The sequence below is a fragment of the Nuphar pumila genome, chromosome 5, assembly GCF_984573655.1.
Source record: "Nuphar pumila chromosome 5, dmNupPumi1.hap1.1, whole genome shotgun sequence".
NCBI classification, from domain to species: domain Eukaryota; kingdom Viridiplantae; phylum Streptophyta; class Magnoliopsida; order Nymphaeales; family Nymphaeaceae; genus Nuphar; species Nuphar pumila.
Window position 1 is genome coordinate 10,008,414 of NC_143253.1, and position 13,554 is coordinate 10,021,967.

A 13,554-nucleotide genomic window follows, 5' to 3' on the forward strand; every position below is an offset into this window, starting at 1 on the left:
TTTCCATTGAAGAGGTTTGGGAGTCCATTGAGGAGGTTTTCATTATATATATATATATATATATATATATATATATATATATATATATATATATATATATATAATCAAGTTGATTCAATGCCCAAACAAGATTGATTGGTTTGATCTTGTGAATAGAAAACAATGAAAGATGCACACAGGTGACAACCACTCGCCCAATTGATTTTGGGTTAATTCCATGCATCTCAGGCTATACACGTATATGATCTTTTTTTGTATTAAATAATGACGGGTTCTGCAAAATCCCAGCCATTGAATAACGAATAGCTCAAATTATCATTTACATTAAACCGGCTGTCAAAAACATCAAAAAGAAGGGAAAATGCTGAAGATCAAAGAAGGCTGAAGCAAAAAAAAATCAGCAAATTTTTTTCTGACCAAGCAAAATGGGATGTTCTTATCATTCTGTTCCTCCCGGTTCCTCTTCCTGGGATGCAGTTGCATAATGTACATGTTGCAATGAAAAAATTGTGTATCCATACTGAGATAAATCGGATCGATGCTCTGAAGAAGACTTCAAAACATCAGTATCATCCTAGCCACCACCGCGAAAGTTCCCCAGCCTTGGCTGCTCCAGAATAAACTGTGGCCTCGGTCGCTATTAGTTACAATATTCACTGAATCACCTTTTGCGCCCTCTCCTGCTTCAAGCATTTCTATAGCAGAAAGATGCTAATTGGATGAACTTCGGTAAAAGACCACCACCAGCAGTGCCTCTGGTATTTTGCAAGTTTATTGCTTCTCTAATCTGAAAAAATTGAGTGGTTATAATACTAACACGGCAGCAAAATGCCAACTTTGTAACAAGAGCATGGCGCCAACTGCATATCCTCCATTACCAAAAAAGCTTCTACAATATCATTGGAGATCTGGTTGGTTTCCCACTGGTTGGTGTTCCTGATGAGGCTTTCTCCATCTCTCATTACCAAATCGCCGGGTATCACCTGGCCCCCACCCCAAAATCCCAGCTGAATTCGGATCATTCAATCTATTAGGATTATTAAATTGTTGTCCATATGCTGTGTATTGGAAATCTGCATGCATGTCATTTCTCCTCCGCCGTTTCCATGCTTCTGACTTTCCTGTCTCCTGATTCCGGTGGAAGCTATCCGCTGTGTATGCTGTGGATTTTTGGAATGCTCTGTCTGTGAAAGGAGCACATACGCCAGCATCATCTCTGCCGCTAGGACCTGGGGCAGAGCCACTGAACTGTGCAGAAGAAACCATGGCTTCAGCCTGTGGTTCTTGTTTTAATTTTGAATATATCTGAGAAAGACGATCCCCTGGCAAATTTGAAAAGCAAGCTACATAGTTCCACAGGCGTGTGGACATTCCTGTAGCATTGAATTATATCAGAAAACATGTAACCAAATGGAAATTGCTGGACTGAGGTAAATATTTACATGTAGAGCAGTTCTGTGAATACATGCCGCAAGAATCTCAGAATATGGACAAAGGTACTACCAGACATGGCACAATCTAAAGATTACTGCAAACAACAATTTCTTTTTCCAATAACTATTAAAGATGATAATGATGATGTCCAAAATACAATTTGAACCCTAGTTACCATTATTGGTGATAAAAAGAGGAAAACAAATTTTTTTTTCTATTATATTTGAGAAAACAAGTGTTGACAACTGACTGATGGAAAATGTATATTCATGGAGGTTTTCTCCGCGACCTTTTAGTTAATGACAAAGGTACACATTAATTTTGTATAGCTAACAGGATTGCTATGGAGACTTTGACTCTTAAGTTCCATTTGGGTAACCCTATCACTGCTCACATATGCAGACAAAAAGGTAATTTAGATTGTCAGACGATGGATTGCAAAAGGCAAATCAAAGGCCATAACACAGGCTACTTGTGGTCTCAATTTTACAGCTGGCTCCACTCAACTGCAGTGATTGGCACTGTATAAGTTAACACATAAAATTTAGATCAGCAATTTTCCATGTCTTTCAAAAGATAGATCACATGATACTAAAACAAAATATTGGTGACTAATATAGAGCATAATCATTTTTGTAACTGTTGAATCTATTCATATTTACTTGCTAATGGTATTGGAATACTATATTCTACAGAAAATGCTATTACTCAGTGAACACGTGCGCAGTAAATTTTGGAACAGTCACAATGACATGCAAGCAAAACACACACAACAATGCACGCATGCACAAGTAGATACAGAAAATGTTGACTTTATCATTCAGTGAATATACACACACAATTTGAAATGCAGGCACAATGAGACATACAAGCAAGAAGCACATGCGCATGTAGCAGCAAGCATACACATGTGGATGCAGAATAAAGTGCGAAGTAATCTAATAAAACCCAGTTAATAGAACTGCTGCGACAGCAGTCCTATCTGGATACAAATGGCATAGCTTTGAGCAGGATTGGCCCCCATGCAAACACGGAGAAAATGTCTTGCAAGACTTTTTCTCCTGTCATTCAAATAAACCCTATGAGTAAACTATTCGGTGCACTTATTAGGGTCCGATATCTTCATGTGCAAGTGCATGTGCATGTGCAAATTGCACACACACAAACACAAATGTACAGACACGCGCACGCACACACACACACACATAGATGGAGACACAATGCATAAACATGGCATGCTTGCACACATGCACACACACAAAATTACTGGTCAATTATTAACAGGATCTAATACATAGTTACCATACATGATGCATGGTGTTTGATCATTTCATATTACAAACGGAAACCATCCATTCATCATTGATTAGAACACCAAAATGGTTTTTGGGATCATCATTGAGTTTAATATTAATCATAGATGAGTTAGCAATGGTACTCACCATTACCATAATATGACTTCAATCATGTTATAGGCTGCAGCTCTCTAATCACGTACACTCTACTGACACAAAATAGTTCTAATGATAGAAGCAATGATCTGACAATGCAGGTTTCTATTTTGGCTTTGTTTTTACTAATGTTCAGTGGCTGAAATAATTTCATTTGCACTTAACGAATTAACTTGTCACCAGAACTTAAAACCACAACCACCATGAATTATCCATATCCTCAACCATGATGGGATAATGTTTGAGACCCTTACGACAGACAACAGAAATACGCACATATGGATTATGGGTGAAAAAAATTATTGGTTTAAAGGACAACCAAGGCATGACATAGATACTCATCTGCCTACCAGTCAAACAGGTAGACTAACCATAATATTTAACATTCCTAATATATTGCAATACAACAACTAAATCATCTTCTTTTTGATATATTTGCTTAGAACAAAGAAAGACAAAAGAACAAAAAGGCCAAAGGGGAGAAGGAAAAGAAAGGAAGAAGATACAAGCTCAGAGAGTTTTTTATGGAAGAGTAATATACTAGTTCTCATTCAATAACAAAAAAGAAAAAGAAAAATAATACTAATCATTGGGAGAACAATAATGGTAAATGTAAATGCAAGAACAAAGGGAAGAAAAACTTGCAGTGAGTTATGCAGCTAGTCATCAATATCTAGATATTTTGAAATTATCTTAATAACATCATGAGAAGTATATAAAATAATGGCTTAGTTATTTAATAAAGCTTCTGATAACATCAAGATTCTTCACTAGGTGAAATTCTCATGTTTTCTAAATTTTAAGCATCTTCCTCCTATTCTTATTATATTATAATCACACACATTCATGTGTGTGCGTGAACGCCACTATGTTTCTTAGCACCCTTCTCTCAAAATTTTAATACCTTCCCAAGATTTTCCCAAGGAAAAAAAATGCTTTTACATTCTCTTAAAATTGCATCACAATGGAAGTTGTAGATACTCATACTGGTGATTTTGTTAAATGGTCATGGCTCAATTCACTGGAAGAAATAATTATACCAGGACACAAGGAAGGATCTTCTACTACATCCTGGACAATATTCGAATTACACATGTATAAAACAATCAGCACAAAGTCCAAGAGATAAATAAATATTCATCTAGAGATCCCTTACAGAAACATGGATATAGTGAGATTCATATGCACCAAAAAGGAAACGAAAACAATAACAGGTCAGAACAAATAAACAGTAACACATCTACACAACAGTAGGAACTGGCATCTAACTAGATGCCTAAAGTTCAACCAAGCAGTCAGACCTATATACATTTTGTCCTAATGTGGCCTATCTATGATGAGCAGTCATCTTGAAAAGGAAGTACAGGATGTAGATATGAGGATTTAGATTTTTCACCCTGGATCTACAAAAACTGAAGAAATGAGGATCTGTCCATTGTACATGTCCAAGTCATAAACCACTTAAACTGCTCAGTCAAAGCCCCCAACAAAAACAAACAAAAAAAAGTAAGGAAAGAAAAAGATAACTCCCCAACAGTCTTACTGGTATAATTCTTATGTGAGTTCGCATGCTCCTCCACAATAAGGTCTATTTTACGCCCAAGAACTTGTAAATATTTCCTAACCTTGGAGAGCACCTGCCAAGAGTACCCCAAACAATAAAAGACTAATCAATAGCTCCACGTAGTAAGTTTGTTGTTCATACAAGGAAAAATAAGAACAAGAACTAACCTCTTCCTTTGGAAGATTCCCACTGGTAGTCTGCAATTTTTCTAGGCGTCTGAGTGTACGCAACTCATCAGACATGACATCAGCACACCACTCTCTCCACTTCTCATCCTTTGTTTCCTGATCAATCTTTTCTTTGTACCGACGATACCTTTCCAGGTCCTCCGACTCGGAAATTTCCCCTTCCTCTTTGACCCTTGGTTCAACTTTATGATTTTTGTTTATCTTGAGCTTCTTCTTACCAACACCAGATTTTCCCCTTACTTCATGAGAACTTACACTAAAAAGGCTTTCTTTCTCTCTTTTCGAAGACTTACCAGACAAATCCCTCTTTGAGTTCTTCTCACTGACAACCTCAAATTCCTGAAGCCCAAAAAAAAAAAAGAGAATCCCTAGCAGACAGTTCATTATGTAAAATAAAACGTATTTTGCCTAATATGCCAAAAAGAATCAATAAAACAGCAGAGCATCATACTGTATTACAAATTAATATAGTAAAATGAAGACATCTCAAGTAGGAATACTTGGAGTCGTTCCTTCGTGTAGGAACTAAATTAAGAGGCCTTTCAGGACTTACATTAATTATAATATATTTCCCACTCTGTTTGATGTGGCAGAAAAAAAAACCATATAATCAAGCTTACCATTCAAGAACTAATGATCAATTTATGAATTCATAAAGTCTATGCTTTAAATTTCATGATCACAAATTTTCAAGAGTTTTCCAGAACCAAATTCTTGGAATGTGTGAGAAAATCTTTGACAAATTAAAACCACTACGAAAAACATATAAAAGAATTCTTTTTGCCTAGGATAATATTGAGACCTATGTCACAAAGACACATGGACAAGAGGACGGGTGACATGGATTCAACTTGTAAGTTCAAAATTTTTTTGGAAAATAGGACACAAGGACACCAACTTTTAAAAAAATTTAATCAATAAAAACTATTTTTGATAATTTAATATTAAAAATGATTTTTTATTGAAATAAAACCTTAAAAGAATAAAATTATTAAAATATTTTCGGTACGTGTCAGTTTCTGTGTCCATATTCCCGAGCGTGTCACTAGGGACACCATCAAAATGGTGCGTCCCTGTGACATAGATTGAGACAGTATTGTGATCTTATTATCCAACACTTCAATTATGGAATATTTCAAAACATTGAGTTAATTTCAGGTACTCTGTTTCTTTAGGGAAAATGTTAGCAGAAACATCACGATTTTTCAATAGAACTCAAAGCACAACAAAATCAATGAAGAAGAATCAAAAAATCAACAAATGCGGATATTTATGGTGCTAACTGGGAAGAGAAAAGAAAGAGAAAAAAGAAAAGGAAGATGTTTATCCTGAACAAACAGAAGAATGTTGAAGGTGTTACAATGTGAGATTAAAGCACTATCCTGAACAAACAGAAAACAGTGAAAATCATCAACAGAAACTTGAGTTGAATATAAACGTAAAAATGGAATACCTTCCGTAGAAGAGCAGAGGCACGTGCATCCAAGCTGGGTGGACGAGGAAGTAATGTTGCAGAAGCAGTAAGCCCTGCTGGAGCAATCTTGCTTGTTAGACCAAGCCTTGAATCAAGTCTTATCTTTTCCCAGTTACCATATCCATGAATGTGTATTCCTAGAAGCAGTCTCGCATCATCAACTACACAAATAACAGCACAAGCAGCTATTAATGCATATCAATAGTAGTAACTGGTAGGTATACCACTAACATAGATTTTACTAGCATAAAGTTTGGACTTTGGCAAAGTGACATTCATAACTTTTATGTTAAGCAATGACTAGAAAACTTATACCGGGCAAATCTGCTTTTACCTTGATTCCAGCCACAAGATTTTGACCATGATGGGTCTCGAGGGTGAGTTTTCAGCCGGAATTGCGCAAAAGGATCATGATACCGTTTTATTCGTTTAGCAAGAAGCTGAAGTTCTTGTCCACGACCAACAAGTTCATGAGCTTTTACAGGAACACCAAAAAAATCCAATAGGATAATCCCCTACAGATGAAAGAGCCACGCAGCTATGAGCTGATAGAAATTCACATAATAATCTGTGGCAAAACTTGTTGAGCAAGAGAACAAAATGGAAAGCAGAAGACATATAAATGCAATTATACATACATATACATATCAGTCACCAATATCGGCAATATTTTGAAAATATCGCGAGAAGTACCGATATTTTAAGGTAGCCAATAATAATGGGAAAATCTCGCGATATTTTCAAAATACTGTGATAATTTTACAAAAAAAAAATAAGAACTTATTTTTATATATTCTCAGTTCAGTTTTTCTCATTTTTTGTTTCTTTTGTGATTTAAAAACTTTCAAAGCTTGTTTCTTTATATTTTTGTAAGAAAAATAATAAAAAAACCTATTCTTTCTTACTAATATTTATATTTTTTCATTTTTTTAAGCTTTCAAGATTTTCCCGAGATTTTTCACTTTTGAAAATATCACCAAGAAAAACCCTCGCTGAGAAATTACCAAGAACGATATTCGTGACTATGATAATTTTAGATGCATACAGACATTTGTATGCATGCATATGTGGATGTAGCGAGAATTTGTGCATTTGAGAGCATATGATCAGTTAAACTGATGACAAACCTTGTTTTCATTCTTTCCCCTTACTACTTCCTTACAACCATCCATCAACAACTCAAAAAGTCCTATCTGTGCATCGAAAGAAGCATTTTCAATTCCTCCACCAACCTCAGACACTATATCACTGATACGGCTCTTGTCCCCAAACTTTTTAACCTACACACACAAGAAAATAAGCGAAGAAAAAAAGCATTTTATAATTGAGGATCAGATCTTCGTAACAGCAACTAAATCTGATATTTTGCTATAACTGATTCAAATCTCTAGCATTCTGCTTTTCGGTATTAAGCCTGCAAACAAGACATTTTAGTAACAAGCTGCTCGCAGCAAATTTTCAAGACAATAGAGACCTCCATCATGGCATTGGAAAGAGTCAACATAAAGATAGTCCAAAGTCCATAATCTATAGTCTACCATAGCATTAGAGAGAGTGCACATTGTTAAAATATGTAGTCTCATATGTAATCTTTTTTGTCTTTTAGTCTAGTTATGTATTCTAGTTAGGTTAGGTTAAAATCTAATTAGGTTAGACATTATTTTTTGTTTTTTGGACCTTTTTAGACATCATTGCTTTTTGACCAAAGTCAAAAAGCATTGTACTAAGAGAGTCGATGGGCTTTCAATAAAGCTCCTTTTGTGTAGTATAAATATGGGGTTTGTTCCCCCTTGTAAAGTATGAATTTTTAAGGGAGTTTTTCCCATTTGAATGAAAGGCTATTTTTCTATTTTGCTTTGCACACCCTTTTTCGGGTATATTGTATGAACCCTAGTGGTTCTTGTGGATATTTGTTTATGAACCATTCGTGGTTCTTATGAGAAGTCTTTTGTGTGTATGATTTGAAGATTTGATCGTTGATCTAATCTTCTTACACACATAAAGACAACCACAAGACTGCAGATATTCAACCACATAAAGGCAAATGTTCAATGAAATAACCAATAGACATTATACACAGATTCTGGTTGTGAGAAACCTCATCAACTCAGATCTCCAAATAAAGTAGCTAAATTTAACAAGTAATAATACTTGAACTACAAAACTATTAAATTAGACCCACAAAGAAAAGCATGTTAGCTGTCGAACTTCCGGTTTGCATGAAGGTCCCAACAGTGACATTTTCTATAACATCTCCAGTTCTAAGTACAGGATCACAAATAGGGGTGCACAACGAGATGAGCCTCTTGCTAGAGACTAGGGCTCAGCTTGTTTAGGATCAGGTCAGCCTCACTTGTTTATATAAGCAAGCTGAGCAAAGCCTAGTCTTAGGGTTTCCTTTCTAAACAGGTTACATGTTATATCGCACATATGATAAAAAAGACTTTCCAAATGGATAGGATGTCCATTCTTTACGTGGAGAGCAGTGGGTCCTAATCCTGCCTCTCCTCTATTTACCCTATACAGAATACAGTTTCAAGCCTAGCCGAACTGGAGCTCTTTTGAGCCCCACCTGATCCTTGTTCAAGCTCCGTTTTGAGATCATGCCAAGCTTGAACCTTGTTAACCTAAACCAAGCTGAGCTCAAGCAGACCAGCCTTGAGCTTGACTAGGCTCATGTGCAACCCTAATCACAAAATCGAACATAATCAGAATAAAGCTACTTCCACCATGACTGAGATTGCAATTTATTAGAACTCGCCAGGTCAAAATTGGCTGGTCATTAGAAGATAACATCTGACAAAGAGAAATTTCAAACATGACTTGCAATGGAGACCAAAGAATATTTACCGCACGCACAAAAGCATTGGCATCTTTCTTGGAGACATTGCCACCAAACCAGTCCCTAACGTGAGCAGCTGCCCCCTCAATTGCTGGAAAGTGAGTTGACAAATCTGCAACTTTGCTGTGGCGCCTTGGTACTTTATCATTTAAATCAGAACCACGTTTTTTCCTTTTAACACTCTTGTCAACCTGTTCAGCTTCAACATAGCTTCTATTGCTTCTTGCAGCACGAGGGGCCAATGCATCCTTAAATTTAAAATCACAAGTATCAAATAAAAAAAAGATCAAGGACCAAATATTTGGCTTTGAAACATAAAGATGCATAGAATTAGACAAGATAAAATATACACCCTTGAATCTTTTGTGTAAAGAAAACATACTTCAGCTTCAGTCACTGCCTCTGGTTGGATCAAACGACTCCAAAATGTCACATCATCCTCAGCATTGCAGAAATTAGCAACCTAATTAAGGGGGATCGGATGAGGCACAGTAACATACAACAAGTGCTATCAAGACAAAATAATTGCCAAACTAAAATGAAAACTCATTTTTACAGATAGACTCCAGAGTCCAGACATCTCCAAGACGATTTTTAGCAAAAAAAATCCGCTTTTCAGAAATGTTTTCTATTGCACTTATCTTTTTCAGAAAAAAAGTATTTTGATGCTTTCCCTCAACATGCTTCTTTCTCAGTTTCAATTTGTATTCATCTTTCAGTCCATCATTAAAAAGAGATCCACTAAAAAATCAAGAAACCTTTAGGATACAAAAGGTTAAGCGTTTATCTTGCCTTAAAAGCATTTAGCAATTCGTCCCCTTCCTTCCCTTGGCTTTCTTTTGACTCCACCTTCTCTGCCCTCTCAAGGATCTCATCAATATCCATATTTTCAAGTTTCTTTTTGTTCTCCTCATCACTTTTCTCTTCCTTGAACAGTTCCTCGGCCCCAAACCTTAAGATTGCTGACAGCTCATTCTGTGAGGATTAAACAGAGTTCATATAACTGACAAGCTGGGAAATCACAGAGAAGAAGAATGAAAGAGGCAATCTTACAGCACTAATGCAACACCTTCAAAATACCAAAAGTTTATCGATTGATCAAACAATACATACAAATATAAAAGGAAATGGAATTTATATCAATATCCTCACTTTGTCAAATATTGAACTCCCCTTCTTTGCTTCTTTCTTTTCAAGTCTACCCTCTGTATTGAGCTTTTGAATAACCAGGTGATCAAGAACCTAAAAAAGATGTGCAAGAAATTAGTGTGTGGAATCAGGAGGGAGAAATTGGAAGAAAGAAGGTTGTGGCCCTTCTCTGAAGATGTGCAGATGTAAAATGAAGAATTTGCCTACCATTTTTTTCTTAGCACGTTCCAGGATATCTTCTTCGACACTTTTGCTTGTCACAAACCGGTATATGTTAACAACTTCTTGTTGCCCAATCCTATGAGCTCTACTCATTGCCTGTGACATCAAACTAATGAATTAATGGATAATTGATATCTGCCCCAATGGTTAAAGAATACGAAGTTCAAACTGTCTAAGCTTGCACAATTAAATCAATCTCACTATAAATTCCCACAAGAGAAAGTTAAAAAAATAGACATATCAAAAACCCTGTTAAACACCTGTAAATCATTTTGCGGATTCCAATCTGAATCAAATATTATAACAGTATCTGCAGTGGCTAAATTGATTCCTAATCCACCAGCACGAGTTGACAGAAGAAAACAAAAATCATCACTCCCAGGAGCATTAAAATGATCCATGGCCTGATGGCGAAGATCAGCCCTCGTACTACCATCAAGCCTTTGAAACTGGAACCCTCTTAAAGACAAATATTCTGCAAGTATATCCAGCATCCTAACCATCTGCAGAAAAACATTAAAAAAGTGACCAAAGAACAAAACATGAATTTGCAATCCAAAAACACATAAAACCAAAAATTAATAAAATAATAAAAAAGGAACACCATAACATTATACAAAACTTAATTAATCACAGCATCAACTACATCGGCTCAGTAATCACCTAGAATAACTATAGTAATAGCAGAAATTGAATTTCTGATATTTACTTATCAGATACAAAGGGCAAAGAAGCATTCCTAGTAATGTGAGTAAATTATTGGGAACCTAGCAAGAGATAACCTTAAAAAAAGGCTCCAAGAAAACAAGAAAATGTTATATATATATATATATATATGGTTAATATTGGCTACTAATGAAGATACAGAACTAGTATGTATACATATAGGTAAATACCCATTAGGGGGTATTTTGGTCATTTTAGCCCTTGTAATAGGTTGTGCATATTAGGGGCACATTAGTACTTTTACTTTATTTTATTTTTTTTGTCATTTTTTGTTTTTTATAGAGACCATTTGGTCTTTGACCAAATAGAGCTGTTGGAACATTCCAACAACTCTATTTGAGAATACTTCTTGTGTATAAATAGGGGTGAACCCCCTCTTGTTCTTTAATGCTTCTTTTAAGCATTCATGATCTTTTATGTTATTGTGTTCCTCTTTTAAATTTTTCGTTGTCTTGAATGCAATTAATGCTTGTGTATGTGCACTTTGTGCTTATGATCTTATAAGCCCTTAGAGGCCCTTGTTTTGTATTTCTGCATATTTCATTACATGGTATCAGAGCCAAAAAATATTTCTTGGCATTTTGCCTTTTGGGTCTTGGGATTCTTTGGTTCAAGTTCGTGATTCGTGAAGGTTCATAATCATTGCGTGGCTTGGATTCAAGGAAAATCGTGACTTGATATGTATCTTAAATCTTTAGTGTTACTTGACTTATCTATCTCATGCATTATGCATGAGAAACCACTCATTTTTTTTATATTTGAAAAGTTATTGGTTATTTTTGTTAAAAACTAAAAAATTTAAATGTTTTTCAAAATTATTGTTGGATTTATTCTTATTAAATGTTTTATAAGGTTTATAAAATTTGTTTGATCTTGTGAAATGATATATATGTATGCTTTTATGAGATCTATTTTGAATCTTAGATTTTTGAACTTGTTTTATATGTATGTATATGATCAAGTATTCTTAAGCATTTGTTGTTGGCATTTAGATGTTTTATTCGAACACTTCATGGTTATAAATATCAAAGCATGTTTGTACTTATTGTTATATTGAAATTTGTTTGTTTTTGAAAAATTGTCAAATACTTTAAAATACTTTAAAATATTTATTTTAAAATGGTTTGGTGTGTCATTCACAAGTATGTTTTATGAGATTTTGCTTTGATGTATTATTATGTGAAACATAAAATATTTTATGAAATATTAAAAAATTTTATGTGGTTAGAATCTTAGTGATTATGGATACTTCTCTATTTTTGAAATTTGAATAATCTTTTTTATATTGATATATGATCCTTATGCATAAGGTATTGAGCATGGATTCTTCTTATGGGAGTTATTCACTTTTATGAATGTTTTTAAATTTATTAAAAATAGTTATGTTTGGTCTTTCTTTTGTGGTCCTTGTGAATAATTATATCATGTATCATATGTTACTTTTCATATATATCTTGCATTACAGTAATCTATTACTTGCATATATGCTTAAATGTGTTCTTATACATATCTTGCGTGATTCTTCATAGCTTTTGTATAGGATGTGAATTTAAGTTATTAAGATTATTGCATATACATGAATTTTGATCTCTTTATAAGTATTCATGATTAATTGTACTTGTGTATGCTCTTAGTTTTCTATATGGTTCTTTGAGAATCTTTATATATGTTTCGGCCCTCTTTAATGTTGTATGTCTTTATTGTCTCATAGTAGATTTGCTTGTATTGACCATGCATATGATTGTTGTGCATATTATTGCACTATATTCATTCTAAGGTTTCATCTACCTTTATTGGATTTGATTTGAAATTTTAGTTTTTCAAATTGGTTCCTATATATGAACTCACTTATTTGAAAATTGATTTCCGTGAGTATGTATTTCCTTATGACATTTGTTTTGTCCATCACAGATTTCATTTCTTTTTTGCCTTGTTGTTATTAGATCAGGGTTAGCCATTGAGGTGAGTTATGTGTGCACGTCATGTCATCTTATCGGTCTAGATTCCCAAGGGTTATGAGTGACATGTCATTTGTTTTGGTTCTGATTAGTAGTTGATTGGCCTATAGATCCATGTTAGCTTTGTTGAACCAGAGATGTTTGTTAGGGTGAGTTGTATGAACCTCATTTTTTATTAGTTTAGATTGTTGACTTATAGTTCGGCCATAACTGATGGTTGTTTGATCTCTGGGTCTATGAGTGTGTTGTATCACTCATTTATTTGTTTGACCATTATTATTATGTTGGATGCTTATAATCATGTTTATCTATGATGGCTATCTATTTTTGAAACCTTGATGTTTTGAAAGATTGTTAAAATTGATATCCTTATTCTTCTTAGTGACATTAGTTTGTTTTCATTACAAGCTCTCTTACCTCGCGTGTTCTCTCCTGTTATGTTTCTTATTTAAGTATCATTTTATGTAGACAAGAGATGTTATTTTGTAGTGACATACGTGCACCCATTGGTTATTCACACTTTTTGTGTGTTTGTATTATGCTCTT

At 34.6% G+C, this 13,554-nt stretch overlaps 1 protein-coding gene across 5 annotated transcripts in view; it reads right to left on the reverse strand.

The window, feature by feature from the left end:
* Window positions 1-283: 283 nt before the first annotated feature.
* The window catches only part of LOC149836728 (protein CHROMATIN REMODELING 5-like), a 54,658-nt gene continuing 41,387 nt past the window's right edge, over window positions 284-13,554 (reverse strand). For 3 of the 5 annotated variants that reach the window (XM_090005547.1, XM_090005548.1, XM_090005549.1), the window contains exons 21-32: window positions 10,585-10,827; window positions 10,310-10,420; window positions 10,106-10,195; window positions 9,746-9,928; window positions 9,306-9,416; window positions 8,962-9,201; window positions 7,239-7,391; window positions 6,446-6,626; window positions 6,091-6,272; window positions 4,617-4,976; window positions 4,429-4,522; window positions 284-1,373 (exon numbers count right to left, since the gene is read on the reverse strand). In XM_090005547.1, the coding sequence (XP_089861673.1) occupies window positions 898-1,373; window positions 4,429-4,522; window positions 4,617-4,976; window positions 6,091-6,272; window positions 6,446-6,626; window positions 7,239-7,391; window positions 8,962-9,201; window positions 9,306-9,416; window positions 9,746-9,928; window positions 10,106-10,195; window positions 10,310-10,420; window positions 10,585-10,827 (2,424 nt within the window). In that variant the 3' untranslated portion in view covers window positions 284-897. The remainder of the gene's footprint in view (window positions 1,374-4,428; window positions 4,523-4,616; window positions 4,977-6,090; window positions 6,273-6,445; window positions 6,627-7,238; window positions 7,392-8,961; window positions 9,202-9,305; window positions 9,417-9,745; window positions 9,929-10,105; window positions 10,196-10,309; window positions 10,421-10,584; window positions 10,828-13,554) is intronic. The other 2 variants (XM_090005551.1, XM_090005550.1) reach the window with 2 other exon arrangements.